Genomic DNA, 14,482 nt, shown 5'->3' on the forward strand with positions numbered 1-14,482 from the left:
TAAACTAGAGAGTCTCTTTTAGATACGGTGGTAGGCGATTATTTTAATATAATGAAGACGACTTTTGATTTCAATTTTGATTTATATCAAACTTTTACACAGCATGGATACACACGAACATAGAAACAAAGAGAAGCTGGCAACCAAAAAAGCTTCTCTTTAATTACGTTAACACTTGTAATTCGAAAAAAATTTGTTGACAATTAAAACTTAAGTAAAAAAGTCGTCTTCGTTATATTTATAGTATCGCCTACCACCTTGTAGTATCGCCTAACCTCCCCCTGGATTTTACATTACTCCGAAGGCTTTTGGCCTGGTACAGGTCATCTATGACCACCGACAACGACAGATTAGTCAAGCTGGAAAGAATGGCAATTCATCCAAAGAGGCTTGCCTCAATTTCGGGTAACAGTATTCTAAATGCCTTTTTCAAGCGGCCCAAGAATATTAAATTATCTAGATTGGAAAGATTTTAAATTTTTTTCTATTTTGAACAAAATTTCCTTTCTTTACTTTCAGCCTTTTTATGGCATACTTTTATTTTTAACTCTAAAAATAAACATAAAAATTAGCATGATGAGCATTATTTACTAAAAGATCAATAATAATAGCAGGAAATAAAAAAAAAAATCTTCCTTCATTAGAGAATAAGTGTTAATGTATAAAGTTTAACCAATAATATTTCTTATATCGTTTTTAGATAAATATATGGATTATTAAGACATTTGCCTACCCTATACTATAAAAAAACTGTAATTTTTGTAGGATTAGGAGGGCGGTAAATAGAATTTTTTTTGGGGGGGGGGTATATTTTTTAGCCCACTCCCTTATCTTAAATCCTGAAACCACCCTTGCCAATCACTCATTTAGTCAAAAAATGTTTACCCCATAGATAAAGATAGATTGCGCATAAGACGACATTTTTCAACAGATATGTTTGAAATATGTTTCAAATTTGTAGTGTTTATTTATTAAAAATGTCTTCATTGTCTATCCAGCATAAATTCTACTGCAGTCAATTTTAAATATTTGAACCAGGCTATTATCGCTCTAATCAAAAGGTGAGGCAAATCGGTCCAGAATGTATGATCTAACAAACAAATAAAACGTAAAAGTTCGTTTTTTAAATCGACCCGCACCACCACTTTATACACATACATATGTATAAACAGTTTGTTTTTAATCTTTGTGACAGAAACAATCTCAAGGAATAATAATTGTCTTAAAACATTTTTTTTAAAAGTGAATATTTGCAAATTAAAAAAAATGAAAAAATCAATAGATTTACTTAAATCTATATATAAATTTGGCTTGTCTGTTTGTTTGTTTGTTTGTCTGTCTGTTTGTATCCAATAAACGTCAAAACGGCTGAACCGATCGGGCCCAAATTTTTTGTGGGACATCTAGGGACCCCANTAAATCCCTGTCTTAATCCTATATTTTTGTTCCTAACTCCTGAACAATCTGTTTATTGTTCCTAAGCCCCTGCCACAATTAAAAGTTGAAATAGAAGATGGGCGCGAATCGCCCTAAAAGCCTAGAAATTCAGGGCGCGAATTTCGCCCTGAATTTCTAGTATATACATATTATTGCATATTAATGAAGAATTTGTGGAAGACGATACCTGGCCGCCTAAAACAAGTTCCACAAGATTCACCGGAATGAGATAGAACGGATACGGGGCATTGTACTTTCGGTCTAACGCGTGTGATCTTGATATTAACACATTTCTGAACCCTCTAGTAAAAGTTATGAGAAATATATACTGGAAGTTACTTCATGTGTTTCATTAGAGATCGACCTTATACGTCCTCTATAAATTATTAATTAATGCTATGATTTTCATGTTTCTCTTCGTTAAAGAATGTTTTAGACGTTCAGCAGATTGACATTAATTAGTCAGATTCACTGGAACCCAATATTAACTTGATATTTTGTGGATCTAAGACTTCATAATTGCTTCTGAAGATTATGTTATGTGTTTTCTCTAAAATTATGCATTGCAATGAACCAACCTACGTAAATCTTACTTTCCTAGATGTATAATTACGTTGTTTAGAATAGAGAATAGAGATTAAAAAGATTTCAGAACGATTAAAAAAAATTTAAGAATATAATTCAAAGCTTTTAAGGGTCACTTGAAATTATTTATAAAAGGATTAAAATATTGCCAAGTTTCACACTCTCTAATTTTGTTAAGACAAATTCGAAAATATAAGGAAGACGATTTTACAGACTCAAATGCCATTGACTATTCTCAAGACGTGTGTATCTATTTCCTCCATGAAGCGCCGACATGTCACCCTCGCTCCTTCGTTCCCCCCTCACCCCTCTACACATCTCAGCCCAGCAGTCAGCCTGAAACACTCAAGACGATCACAACGCCGTCTCAACCCTGACTCCTTTATGATGGTGATTCAGATACCGAGATAGATGCAGACTCTGCTTACATCTAGCCCCACAATGCTCCAGAGATCAACATTATCATGCATCACAGAGACAACATAATCGCTCAATGCACACGATAAAACCGCGATATCTCTCCCATATAGCCTGAAACCTGGTTGTGAGCAAACCTGCTGTGATTGAAGATCTGCACCACCAACATGAAGCTTCACAAATATGTTCCTACTGATGTTCGTCAATAGTTTTCTTTGTTCATTTTTAACCAACCAATTTTACTCAGCCTTATGCAAATATTTCAAAACTTTCGGTTTTTTAAATAAATGTTAGAAATATCCATTTTAGATCTCTTTGTTTTATTATAGTGACTTTTAAAGTCAACAAATTTCTATTTTATTAATTTTGGTCCCTTAATTTAAACTTTTTGTAACTGGAATTGGTTAATTGAGTGTAGTATAATCGTTATCATACTCGTATGTTTATATTGTTTTATATGTATGGAATAAATCTCCAGTTGTTTAATTCTAAGCTTAGAATATCAATTTTTGACAATTTGCCTAAAAAGTTACATTTTGCGTAAAACTTGCGGTTTTGCGCAAATTGCACAAAAAATTGCGCAAAACTAAAATTTCGTTTTATGCGCAACTTTCGCAAAAAATATTTCCGGTTTTGCGCAAATTGCGCAAAAAAATAGCGCAAAACTCATTGCGTTTCATGCGCAAAAATAGCGCAAAAATTCGCAAAAAAAATTGCGCGAAAATAGCGCAAATTTTGCGCAAAAGATTTAGCCATTTCGTGGAAACCCTACTTTTAAATTCAAATATGCATACCGGCGATATGTATGAGATGGGGAGGGGGGGGGGATCCAAGAAAATCCTGATATATAAAGTATAAAATCTATATAAAGAAAAAGAATTTTGTCTGTATCTGGCAACACTTGTCTTAGATATGAATCTGAAGAGAAAACAAAGAAATAAACTGAACCGGAAAAAACTGAACCGGAAATAAACAGAACCGGAGATAAACTGAACCGGAAATTAACTGAACCGGAAACAAACTGAACTGGAAATAAACTGAACCGGAAATAAACTGAACTGGAAATAAACTGGACCGGAAGTAAACTGAACCGGAAAATAACTGGACCGAAAAACTGACAAAATAAGAAAGCTTTTCTTTCAATTTAGCTTTTTGGAATATGCATGATTTTTTACTGATCTATACGGTGCAATAGTGCAATATTCTCAAACAAGCGAAATTCCTTGCTAATCATGAGACAACTTGAAAGTCGTCTTCTATCTTTAAAAGAATTTGAGACATTTTTTATTCAACCTAATTATGTACACAAAACCATGCACAACACTTTTCTGTTTAATTAATTTGCGTAAATGAGTAAATTGCTAAAAAAAAGTTAGAAAACTACTTTCTCTTGCAAACTGTGCTGTGCAAAAATAGTTCCCATTCTAAGATTTCATAAATACTAAAAATATTTTTTCTCTATCATCATATGGTTTAAATTGAAATGCATTTAGGTTTTAAAGAATAAATTCTTTACTTTGTTCATTAAGGCGCTTCTTAATTAATGAACATTAAGTTTCTAAGAACACATCCTAATAGCCACCTCTTCACCATTTGTTAGAAAACCATAATTAATTTTTAATTGATAAACATTTGATCGAAAATTATGCACTGCAATGTTCCTAAATTTTTGCGAAACAACCATCAAAAGTTTACGCTAATTTCAAGTAATTTTGCGCAATTGCACAAACTTCCGCGGAATTATTCTAAGGCCCCCCCCCCCGGCCTCACACCCGTGTATCTGAGGTTCTGGTGCTGTTTATATAATTTGGCTGAAAGAATGGGTTTATCTAGATTCCTAGACTATAGTAGAAAACAATATTCCTACCTCGCAACATCAAATGTTTCCATCTATCAAAAAAAAAAGTTTTATCTAGCAAAATATCCTGAATTTTGATTCAATATTAGGAAACTTTCGGAGTTAGCATTTTAGATATTTCTGAAGTAAAAGGAATAGCAAAGACAACATTTATTCCACAATTGATCAACATATTTTTCTTTTTCTCACTGGTCACTACAATGTTGGTTAACAATCAGAATTTAAAAGAATTTTGTGTGTGCAGTCTTATTATATACAGGGTAACTCACTAACAATGAGACTATAGAGACGACTTTGACTGTAACAGTTTCTTACTTTATCCAATCATTGAATACGCACTTATTCTAAGAGTTTCAGGTCGTCTTCACAGCTTATCATTTGTGGGTAACCTTGATTTATATTTGGATTTACGCATCTTTAAAATTTCAGAAATGCTTTTTATTGTACTTTCTTTGCTGTCATCAGGTAAACTTTGCTAGAACATTTAAAGAAAATAAAGAAATATAGATGCATGCAATGCAACACTGAAATCTTCCTGGTACAATCCCGTTTTTCCTTCTATAGTCTGCAGTGTACTTTTCAACTTGCCCAAGCTTCCTTGAAGTCGGCCCGGTAATTAAAAGAAACTCAGCTTTGCCTGTTGATTCTCTGAAAGTTCTGTATTTTTAACCTTCTCTATAGGTCTGTACTTTGAAGTAATGTTTTCCCCATGAAGTTAACACAAAGAATCGGTTTGCGGAATTTTTTATATTTTTTATATCTACATAAACAAGTTTTTGTGTTTTTTAATCAAAACTAATTGATTAGATTGACAGAAGTGTATTAGTTAATTTAAGAAAAACAAATTACCAATTTTTAAACTCTAATTCAGTGACGACATCAAATAAACAATGATATATCTAATGTATGTTTACTATTTGATGTACATAGTACTTACATCATGTTTTGATAGATAACAAGATGCGACCAATCAATAATACAAACAGAAATAAAAATAAACTCATCTTTTTATCAAAATAATATTAGGATCATCAGTTTAAGGAGTTTGTATTTCAGGAGTTTGTATTTCAGGATTTTGTAATTTAGGGGTTTGTACTTCAGGAGACTGTATTTCAGGAGTTTGTATTTCAGGAGCTTGTATTTCAGGAGTTTGTATTTCAGGAGTTTGTATTTCAGGAGTTTGTATTTCAGGAGTTTGTTTTTCAGGAGCTTGTATTTCAGGAGTTTGTATTTCAGGAGTTTTTATTTCAGGAGTTTATATTTCAGGAGTTTGTATTTCAGGAGTTTGTATTTTAGGAGTTTGTAATTCAGGAGTTTATATTTCAGGAGTTTGTATTTCAGGAGCTTGTATTTTAGGAGTTTGTATTTTAGGAGTTTGTATTTCAGGAGTTTGTAATTCAGGAGTTTGCATTGAAGGAGTTTGTATTTCAGGAGTTTGTACTACAAGAGATTGTATTTCAGGAGTTTGTATTTGATGACTCATTGCCCGGTTTTCTTATATTTCTAATCTACAGAAACAAGTTTTTTTTTAAACTTAAAATTTCTTTTCAGTTGAAGCATTGTCCTGTGTTCAATGCACGACAGAGGAAAATCCAGGAATTTTTTTTTATAATTTTTTATCATTAAAAATATATATAGAAAGTACAAAAATACCTTTAAAAATGTTCAATATGATTGATCATTAAATTGTGGTAATAAATATAAATGTCTGTTAGTGTCATCAAAAAGGTTCTTTAAGGTTGTCTGTGGTTTATCTTTCAATGCAGTTTTATCAAAATTAAGCTAATTAAAAATGTTTTAAACGCAAAAATCATTGTTTCGTTTTTGTTGTGAGTATTTTGGACTCACGAGTATTAAACATTTTAGGAACTTTAACTGAAACGCGTAATTTCAAATGACCCCTTCCTTTAATTGAAGTTGGACCGATTCACAATGGTACCCTTTAAACCTTTGACTGATCAATGATTCACAATGGTACCCCTTAAACCTTGAACTGATCATGGATTCACAATGGTACCCTTTAAACCTTTGACTGATCAAGGATTCACAATGGTTTCCTTTAAACCTTGGAATTATCAAGGATTCACAATGGTACCCTTTAAACCTTGGACTAATCAAGGATTCACAATGGTACCCTTTAAACCATTGACTGATCAAGGATTCACAATGGTACCCTTTAAACCTTGGACTGATCAAGGATTCACAATGGTGCCCTTTAAACCTTGGACTAATCAAGGATTCACAATGGTACCCTTTAAACCTTGGACTAATTAAGGATTCACAATGGTACCCTTTAAACTTTGGACTAATTAAGGATTCACAATGGTACCCTTTAAACCTTGGAATTATCAAGGATTCACAATGGTACCCTTTAAACCTTGGACTGATGAAGGATTCACAATGGTACCCTTTAAACTTTGGACTAATTAAGGATTCACAATGGTACCCTTTAAACCATTGACTGATCAAGGATTCACAATGGTACCCTTTAAACCTTGGACTAATCAAGGATTCACAATGGTACCCCTTAAACCTTGGACTAATTAAGGATTCACAATGATACCCTTTAAACCTTGGACTAATTAAGGATTCACAATGGTATCCTTTAAACCTTTGACTGATTAAGGATTCACAATGGTACCCTTTAAACCTTGGACTAATCAAGGATTCACAATCCAATGAATCCTAACAAATTTGTCCACAATACTACATATTCAGTTCAACCACATTACATTACCGGTTTTACAAGCCACTTTTTACTCAAACTATAAATGATTCAGTGCCTTCAAATTGCACTGACTTCACAGAAAATAATCAAAATAAGAAGTTTATTATGAGACAAATATTACACAAGATATGAACAACACTTTTTATAATGTTTCCCTTCTGAATACTTTTACGCCGTCCTTATTTCGACCTTAAAGGCGGAATCAATCAAATTGAACAAAAAATTGTCAAAATTCATAAAAAATGTTTAGAACTAACAGTAATTTGATATTTGTGAAAATTTTGATGCAATTTTAAAACTTTGAATATTTAAGTTTGACTTTTCACTATGTTCACTTTATTGCCAATGAAATTTTATGAAAAGATTTTTATTTTTATTTTTATTTTCTGATTTTAAAATATATTTTTGCTTGTCTGTGGATTATTAGGAAAATCTAACATGGGAAAATAAGTCTTTAAAAATATAGAGAAACTTCTGTTTTCCCTAGAAAATCCGCAATTTCACAAAAAAATGAGTTTTCTGATTAAGTAGATTCAGGTATATTGTTTAGTGGGGCCTGCCATACCAAAATATTATGGGTTAAATTTTGTTTGACAAAATGTAAAATTTTTATGAATATTTTAAGAAAATGAGAAAATCCGCAAACTTTACAATATTTGCCATTTGTACTTTTTGGATTTTCCTAAACACTTTTCTTGAATCATCAGATATTTTCTGTTAAAATTCAAAAGACATTCGCTCTGTACACTTTTTCTAACCTAAAGCTTGCTCAGTGTTTACAGTTCCTTTAAGGTCTGAATCTTTATACCTAGCTTCTGAATTGTGTTCATAGTACAATAAAACATTATTCTTTATTTTTTTCGTAAATGATGCTTATATTCTATCCGTTTGATTGATTGATTGATTCTTGAAAATATACCAATCAAATAATATATTGTAATTTAAATTAATTGATTATTTTTCTTCGAACTTCTAACTGTCAATTCTAATTAATAAATAAAAACATTTCTCAGATTGTCTCCATCATCCACCACAATCAATTCAGGTATTTTCGAAAAATATTAAATTCAAGGGGGGGGGCAACAGGACACGTGCCCCCTCTATCTAAGTTCTACCTACGAAGGTGAAATAAAATTGTCTATTTTAATTTCCTTTTTTCAACCTGTTTCTTAACTTGATAGGTTATAGAAGAATAATAATTGCGTTTTCCGTCTGTTTTGTTGAATAATTTGAAAAATATTTTGCGAAAACCTTCATAATTATCCAGTCCATGATTATTGAAGGATAACACATCTGAATGTTAATTAGAATATCTGTATGCTAGGCTATCAGGGAGCTTCGCACCCATCTTCTGTTTTAACTTTTAATTGTTGCTCAATCTTTCAGTATTTTCTCTTTGATAAAATAATACATTTGTTTGCAGAATTGCAATATTTTTCTGATTTTTGAGATAATTTTGTAAAAATTTCAAATATCCATAAACCTTCCCTGGGATCATGTGATCCCACAAAAACAAATTGGGCCCGATCGGTTCAGCCGTTTTGACGGTTGTTTGTCACAAACAAACAAACAAACAAACACCCAGACAAGCAAAGTAGATAGATAGATAGATAGAGACAAGACAGGGTTAATAGGTTAATAAAAACTCAATGTTTATCTATTAATAAAACTACATAATCTGTCCCTATATCAAATATATGGAAATATTTGTAAATCTTATAAAAGTATTTATGATAATTTCGGAGAGGAAGATGGGTGGGGGGGGGGGGGTTGTAACCCTCCTGTTGTATTGTTTATAAAACTTATTAATTATGGTCAGACAAATAATTAAATACTTTTCCAATAAACTAACTCTCTTTTAATAATTCTAAATATTGAGCATATGCTTCTTAAAATATTTATAAACGATTAGATATTTCAGACAAAATTTACATTCTTCAAAATTCATACGTTCATGGGTTTTAAACAAAACCAGAATAGGTTTATCTCAAAATATTCAAAATATCCTTAAATTTGGGCTTATCACCATAACAAAGTCTGTTTTGCTGCTGAAAGATGTTTTCTGTGGCCCATAGATTCCAATTTTTTTTGAGAATAAATAACATTTCGACTCTACAGGGCTGGATTTAACACGAACCTAAGGCCGAATTTAATGAATTTTAACCACGTTACTGAACAGGCAATCACTGTGGTTCAAAATCTTTAAATTCGGCCACTGTATGAATAAGTTTTAAGATTGTTGCATATTTTAACATGTAACTATCCAACTGTATAGTGTGCACATGAAGCAGAATTTTGTCTTGTCCTGAAGGAATATGAACCCAATAGACAAGGTAGATAATTTGATAAAAGAGCATTGTGTTAAAAACAAGAGATTTAACTCTTTTGATTAATTCCATAAAGGCCGTGCAAAAATTACAAATATTTTCAAATTAATTCTTCAATATGAAGAATTTTCAAATAATTGTTTTTTTTACCTTTTGACGTTAGCCTTTTGTTTAACGTTTTCTGAAAGAGAACAGCTTATCAAATACGTAACAAATTTATAGAAAAAATATAACTATACAAAAAGACACAAAAATTTGAGAAAATTTATTATTTACATGAAAAACAGTTTGATTTGTAGCAAGAAAATTCTTTATATTGTTACTAATCAGATGTCTTCAATGCATACTTTTAAAGCACACAAAGGTTTTATAAAATTACCTATAACACTATTATTTTGGCACGATGTGCTATACAGTTTTTAGACTTTTCCATATATCGCGAAAGTTCTACACCTTTTTAGATTATATTTTGTACTTAGCTTTAGCTTTAGCGAGGGACAAAATATAATCTAAAAAGACAAGAACTTTCGCGATATATGGAAAATTTAAGGCTTGAACACTTGGTAGAAAACGACCGCCTGACCGTCATAACTGTTAATCTGCCACTTTTCCTTTTCCCAAGGGGGGTAATGCATGGGACATTAGTTCGAAAACTAACACTAAACTAACACATTTCTAACACTGAGTGTTAGAAATGGGCACAAACTGAAAGACTGGGTTTTTGGGAGCCCTGCGCATATCCAGAGAAAACGTTGATAATAAAAACTATAACCAATATTTTATTGAACATGACGAGGACAACAATTCCCAATTTAAACCTTTTTTTAAAACTCAGAATTACAATAGGAGTTCTTTTTATATTAAAACTCTTGAGTGTTTTCAAGACAATGTTAGGTTTCCTTTTTTCGAACATATCCTGAATTTGAAAAATTGTCGCGTTTTTTGCGTATATAATTCACAATTCAAAACAAAACTCACTTTCATAACTTACAAAATAACAGGTAAAAAATCAATTGGCCGGTCGGACCGGGCAGGGTCGAATAGAAACATAGATAATACAGATAGGTAAACTAAACATGGATAATAAAGATAAACGGAACATAGATAACAAAGATAGTAATAACATGATCTCAATAATTCGTTACATTCCGGTAATTGTCTCAAAACCAGGATATGTTCTGAAAACGCGAAATGAGCTGAAATCCGGTAATTGTTTCAAAACCAGGATATGTTCCGAAAACGCGACATGAGCTGAAATCTGGTAATTTTTTCAAAATAGGGATATGTTCGAAAATGAAATCAATAATCATCAAAAACTAATTCTCACACCTTATTATTAGTTTAAAATTGACATTTATTGTTTCAATATATAGTTTTAGCCATTTTTTATAAATATATGGTGTAATTGTGTTCTACTCGACTTAGATTTAAAGATATATACTCTTGAAAAAGATAACTTTGAAGATTTGGCCCATTTCTAACACTCAGTGTTAGAAATGGGCCAAGTGTTAGTTTTGGAACTAATATCCCCTGTAATGTTTAAATTTTAAAAAAGTTAACAATTCTTTTATATTTAAAATGTCCTGAAAAAATGGCACTGATTTTTCTTGAAAATTTTCAAAAACATTTTAATCTAAATTTTTAACTTTCATTGTTAAGATGACTCTGATGCTAACCAGGAGAACAAGGAGAATCAGGAGAATAATGAAAACCAGGAAAATGCTGGGAAATTAATGTTTTTAGCAAGAACCTGTGTACAGGTAGAAATAAATGCTCAGTAATACTTACTCCTTACTCTTCCTCAGCATGGACTTGCTTTGGTCATGCTTTGACTTGCTTGGTCTTCTTGTTTGGTCTTGCTTGGTCCTGCTTGGTCCTGCTTGTCCTTGTTTGGTTTTGCTTGGTCTTGCTTGGTCTTTCTTTGGTCCTGCTTGGACTTGCTTGGTCTTGCTTGGTCTTGCTTGGTCTTGCTTGGTCTTGCTTGGTCTTGCTTTGGTCCTTCTTGGTCCTGCTTGGTCTTGCTTGGTCTTGCTTGGTCTTGCTTGGTCTTGCTTGGTCTTGCTTGGTCTTACTTTGTCTTACTTTGTCTTACTTTGTCTTACTTTGTCTTACTTTGTCTTACTTTGTCTTACTTTGTCTTACTTTGTCTTACTTTGTCTTGCTTGGTCTTGCTTGGTCTTGCTTGGTCTTACTTTGTCTTATTTTGTCTTACTTTGTCTTACTTTGTCTTACTTTGTCTTACTTTGTCTTACTTTGTCTTACTTTGTCTTACTTTGTCTTGCTTGGTCTTACTTTGTCTTACTTTGTCTTAGGTACAGGTACTGGTACTGGTACAGGTACAGGTACAGGTACAGGTACAGGTACAGGTACAGGTACAGGTACAGGTACAGGTACTGGTACTGGTACTGGTACTGGTACAGGTACAGGTACAGGTACAGGTACAGGTACAGGTACAGGTACAGGTACAGGTACTGGTACTGGTACAGGTACTGGTACTGGTACAGGTACAGATACTGGTACAGGTACAGGTACAGGTACAGGTACTGGTACAGGTACTGGTACAGGTACAGGTACTGGTACAGGTACTGGTACAGGTACTGGTACAGGTACTGGTACAGGTACAGGTATTGGTACAGGTACTGGTACAGGTACAGGTACAGGTACAGGTACAGGTACACATTTACACTTTCCTTGTAAATCTGTATGTTTTAAATTGTATTTTAAATTAAATTTTAAGGAAGATTTAGGGACTTCGTGTAATCCAGGATTCAAGGTAAACATATTATTGACATATCTGTTTATATTTCATAGAATTTGAATGTGCTAAAAAAATAAAACAATTTTTTAAGCTGAAAATATAAGAAAATTAGCTGAAAAGAAAAAATTAATCTAAAGTCGAGAAGAAAAAATAATTCAGCTTAACCCTATTCCGATTGGACTATTTTTGCCAAATACAGAGGGGAAAGGGTTTCCCCCCTATTCCGATTGGACTATTGTTGTCCAATACAGAGGGGGGGGGGGTCTTTTTAGGTAAATTGATTAAACAAGAAGCAGATGTAAACCCAAATGTTTGACAGTTTAACAGTCGACTCTGAACTCTGAATCTTATCCATAGAAATGCTTGGATTTAATAAATGTGAAAATGTTTTCAATCTGACCAAACATTTAAGAGGGCTTAATACTCTTTACACGACGACCGAACCCAAGGGAATTTTCTTGGGGCCTGGGTGTGCGTTAAAGCTGAAAATCCACCAATTAAAAAGCAGAAAATCTGCGAAATTTTACAATTTTTATTCTTTTAATGTATTTTTTCAGATACACGTCAACCCACGTCAACTCAGAATTTTTAAACCAGGCTAATTATATTCCCGTAGTTCTACCGAGTTCCGTCAATTAGGATTCATAAGATCAGACAAACAAACAAAGAAAAGATACAATGGTGGTATGCAGGTTCAAGTTCTGCACTGCTTTTCTTTTGTAGGGTGCACAAAAGAAATAGATAAACTAGTCATTTCTAGTTTTTCTTAATCTATTTCTTAATCCGACCTATATTATTATATAATGGTTTTACTTTATTTTTTCAGGGGAGCAGGGGTGTTACTGTGTGTAGGAAACATTGCAGGTGAAAAGTAAATAAAATCATTTAAAAAAAGAAAATTTTGGGAACAGACGCTTTCTATGAAAATATGTTAATAATTGTGTTTAAAGCTGTCAAATTAATCACTTTATATTACTCAAAAACACATATTTATTTGACATCTTTTGGACAAATAACAATTTTTCTATTACAATAAGATGAAAATCTTAAAAGCATTTTTAAAACATTATTTTAACTGTTTGAAAATTTGCCTATTTCAATTTTTTCAGACCGAACATTTATAATCATTTAAAAATCCTTTCTTCATTGTTGTTTTTATTATCTTATTTAGATTTGATGGATGTAATGTTGCACCTTCAAATTTGATATACACATTGTCTTTCTGTTTTAGTCTTTGTAGCATTGAAAAATATAATTTAATTTCCTGACAGATTTAATTGGATTTTTTTATTGCAGTAGCCATTAACTCAAAATAGTTAGTTAAAAGTAAGAAAACTTTTAGTTACTATTTTGAAAAAATTTCAGTGCAAACTTTAAAAAAATAATTTTAAAACACATTTGAAATGGCAAGGTCACTATTTTTACAAAAATGTATAGAAGTTCTCATATTTTGCGTAAAATTGTTGTGTTTTTTTGCTTATGGAGTAGTCATGTCAGTAAAGAAGCTTTCATATTATTTTTGCGATTTTTGGGAATGGTGCAAAAAAAATTTATTATTACAAAATGAGACGAAAAAAAGAATGAAAACTTTGATTTTAGAAATAACAATGTAAACACTTACTTACCCTGACACACAACTTTAAAGACGACTGTAGGTAATCTACAGAGGATAACTCGTTTTAATGTGTTTTTCTTTGCCATTGCAAAATCATGGATCCCGGCAATATACATGGTTAGTTTTTGAATCGTTCTAATTTCAAACTAACTTTCCTTTAATCCTATCCAAATTGGGCTATTTTTGTCTGATATATCTTTAATGGTTATAACCTTTATTATAGAAAAAAACGTTACATTTTTACAACGTTTATTTTACTCAATTTTGTGACATTTTGAATTTTTTCAGACGAGATTTATTCTCCTCCATGTTCACAAGTGTTTTGAATTCTGATGATTTTTTCTTGAATCAGCCTCTGTTTCGTTTTTCATCATTGCATTGTTTTTCTTCGTTATTTTTGAATTAGTTTCTCCTCTTCTTCTCCTCTTCCTCTCCTCTTCTTCTCCTCTTCTTCTCCTCTTCTTCTCCTCTTCTTCTCCTCATCTTCTTCTCTTCTTCTCCTCTTCTTCTTCTCTTCTTCTCCTCTTCTTCTCTTCTTCTTCTTATCTTCTTCTCCTCTTCTTCTCTTCTTCTCTTCTTCTTCTCGTCTTCTTCTACTCTTCTACTCCTCTTCTTCTCCTCTTCTTCTCCTCTTCTTCTCTTCTTCTTCTCCTCTTCTTCTCCTCCTCTTCTCCTCTTCTTCTCCTCTTCTTCTCTTCTTCTTCTCCTCTTATTCGAAACTTTCTGTTTTTTGTATGATAGCTAAACCAAACAATCT

General features: G+C 32.2%; 1 protein-coding gene across 1 annotated transcript; it reads left to right on the forward strand.

Annotated features, from left to right (window-relative positions):
* Positions 1 to 329: 329 nt before the first annotated feature.
* Positions 330 to 13,014, forward strand: LOC111700635 (uncharacterized). The gene is made up of 6 exons (XM_023471618.1): positions 330 to 405; positions 8,039 to 8,070; positions 9,301 to 9,358; positions 11,012 to 11,112; positions 12,090 to 12,125; positions 12,937 to 13,014. Exons 1-6 carry the CDS (start codon positions 330 to 332, stop codon positions 12,976 to 12,978), a joined length of 345 nt encoding a protein of 114 aa, XP_023327386.1. The 3' UTR covers positions 12,979 to 13,014.
* The last annotated feature ends 1,468 nt before the right edge of the window (positions 13,015 to 14,482 follow it).

This window comes from Eurytemora carolleeae, unplaced genomic scaffold (assembly GCF_000591075.1).
Source record: "Eurytemora carolleeae unplaced genomic scaffold, Eaff_2.0 scaffold247, whole genome shotgun sequence".
NCBI classification, from domain to species: Eukaryota; Metazoa; Arthropoda; class Copepoda; order Calanoida; family Temoridae; genus Eurytemora; species Eurytemora carolleeae.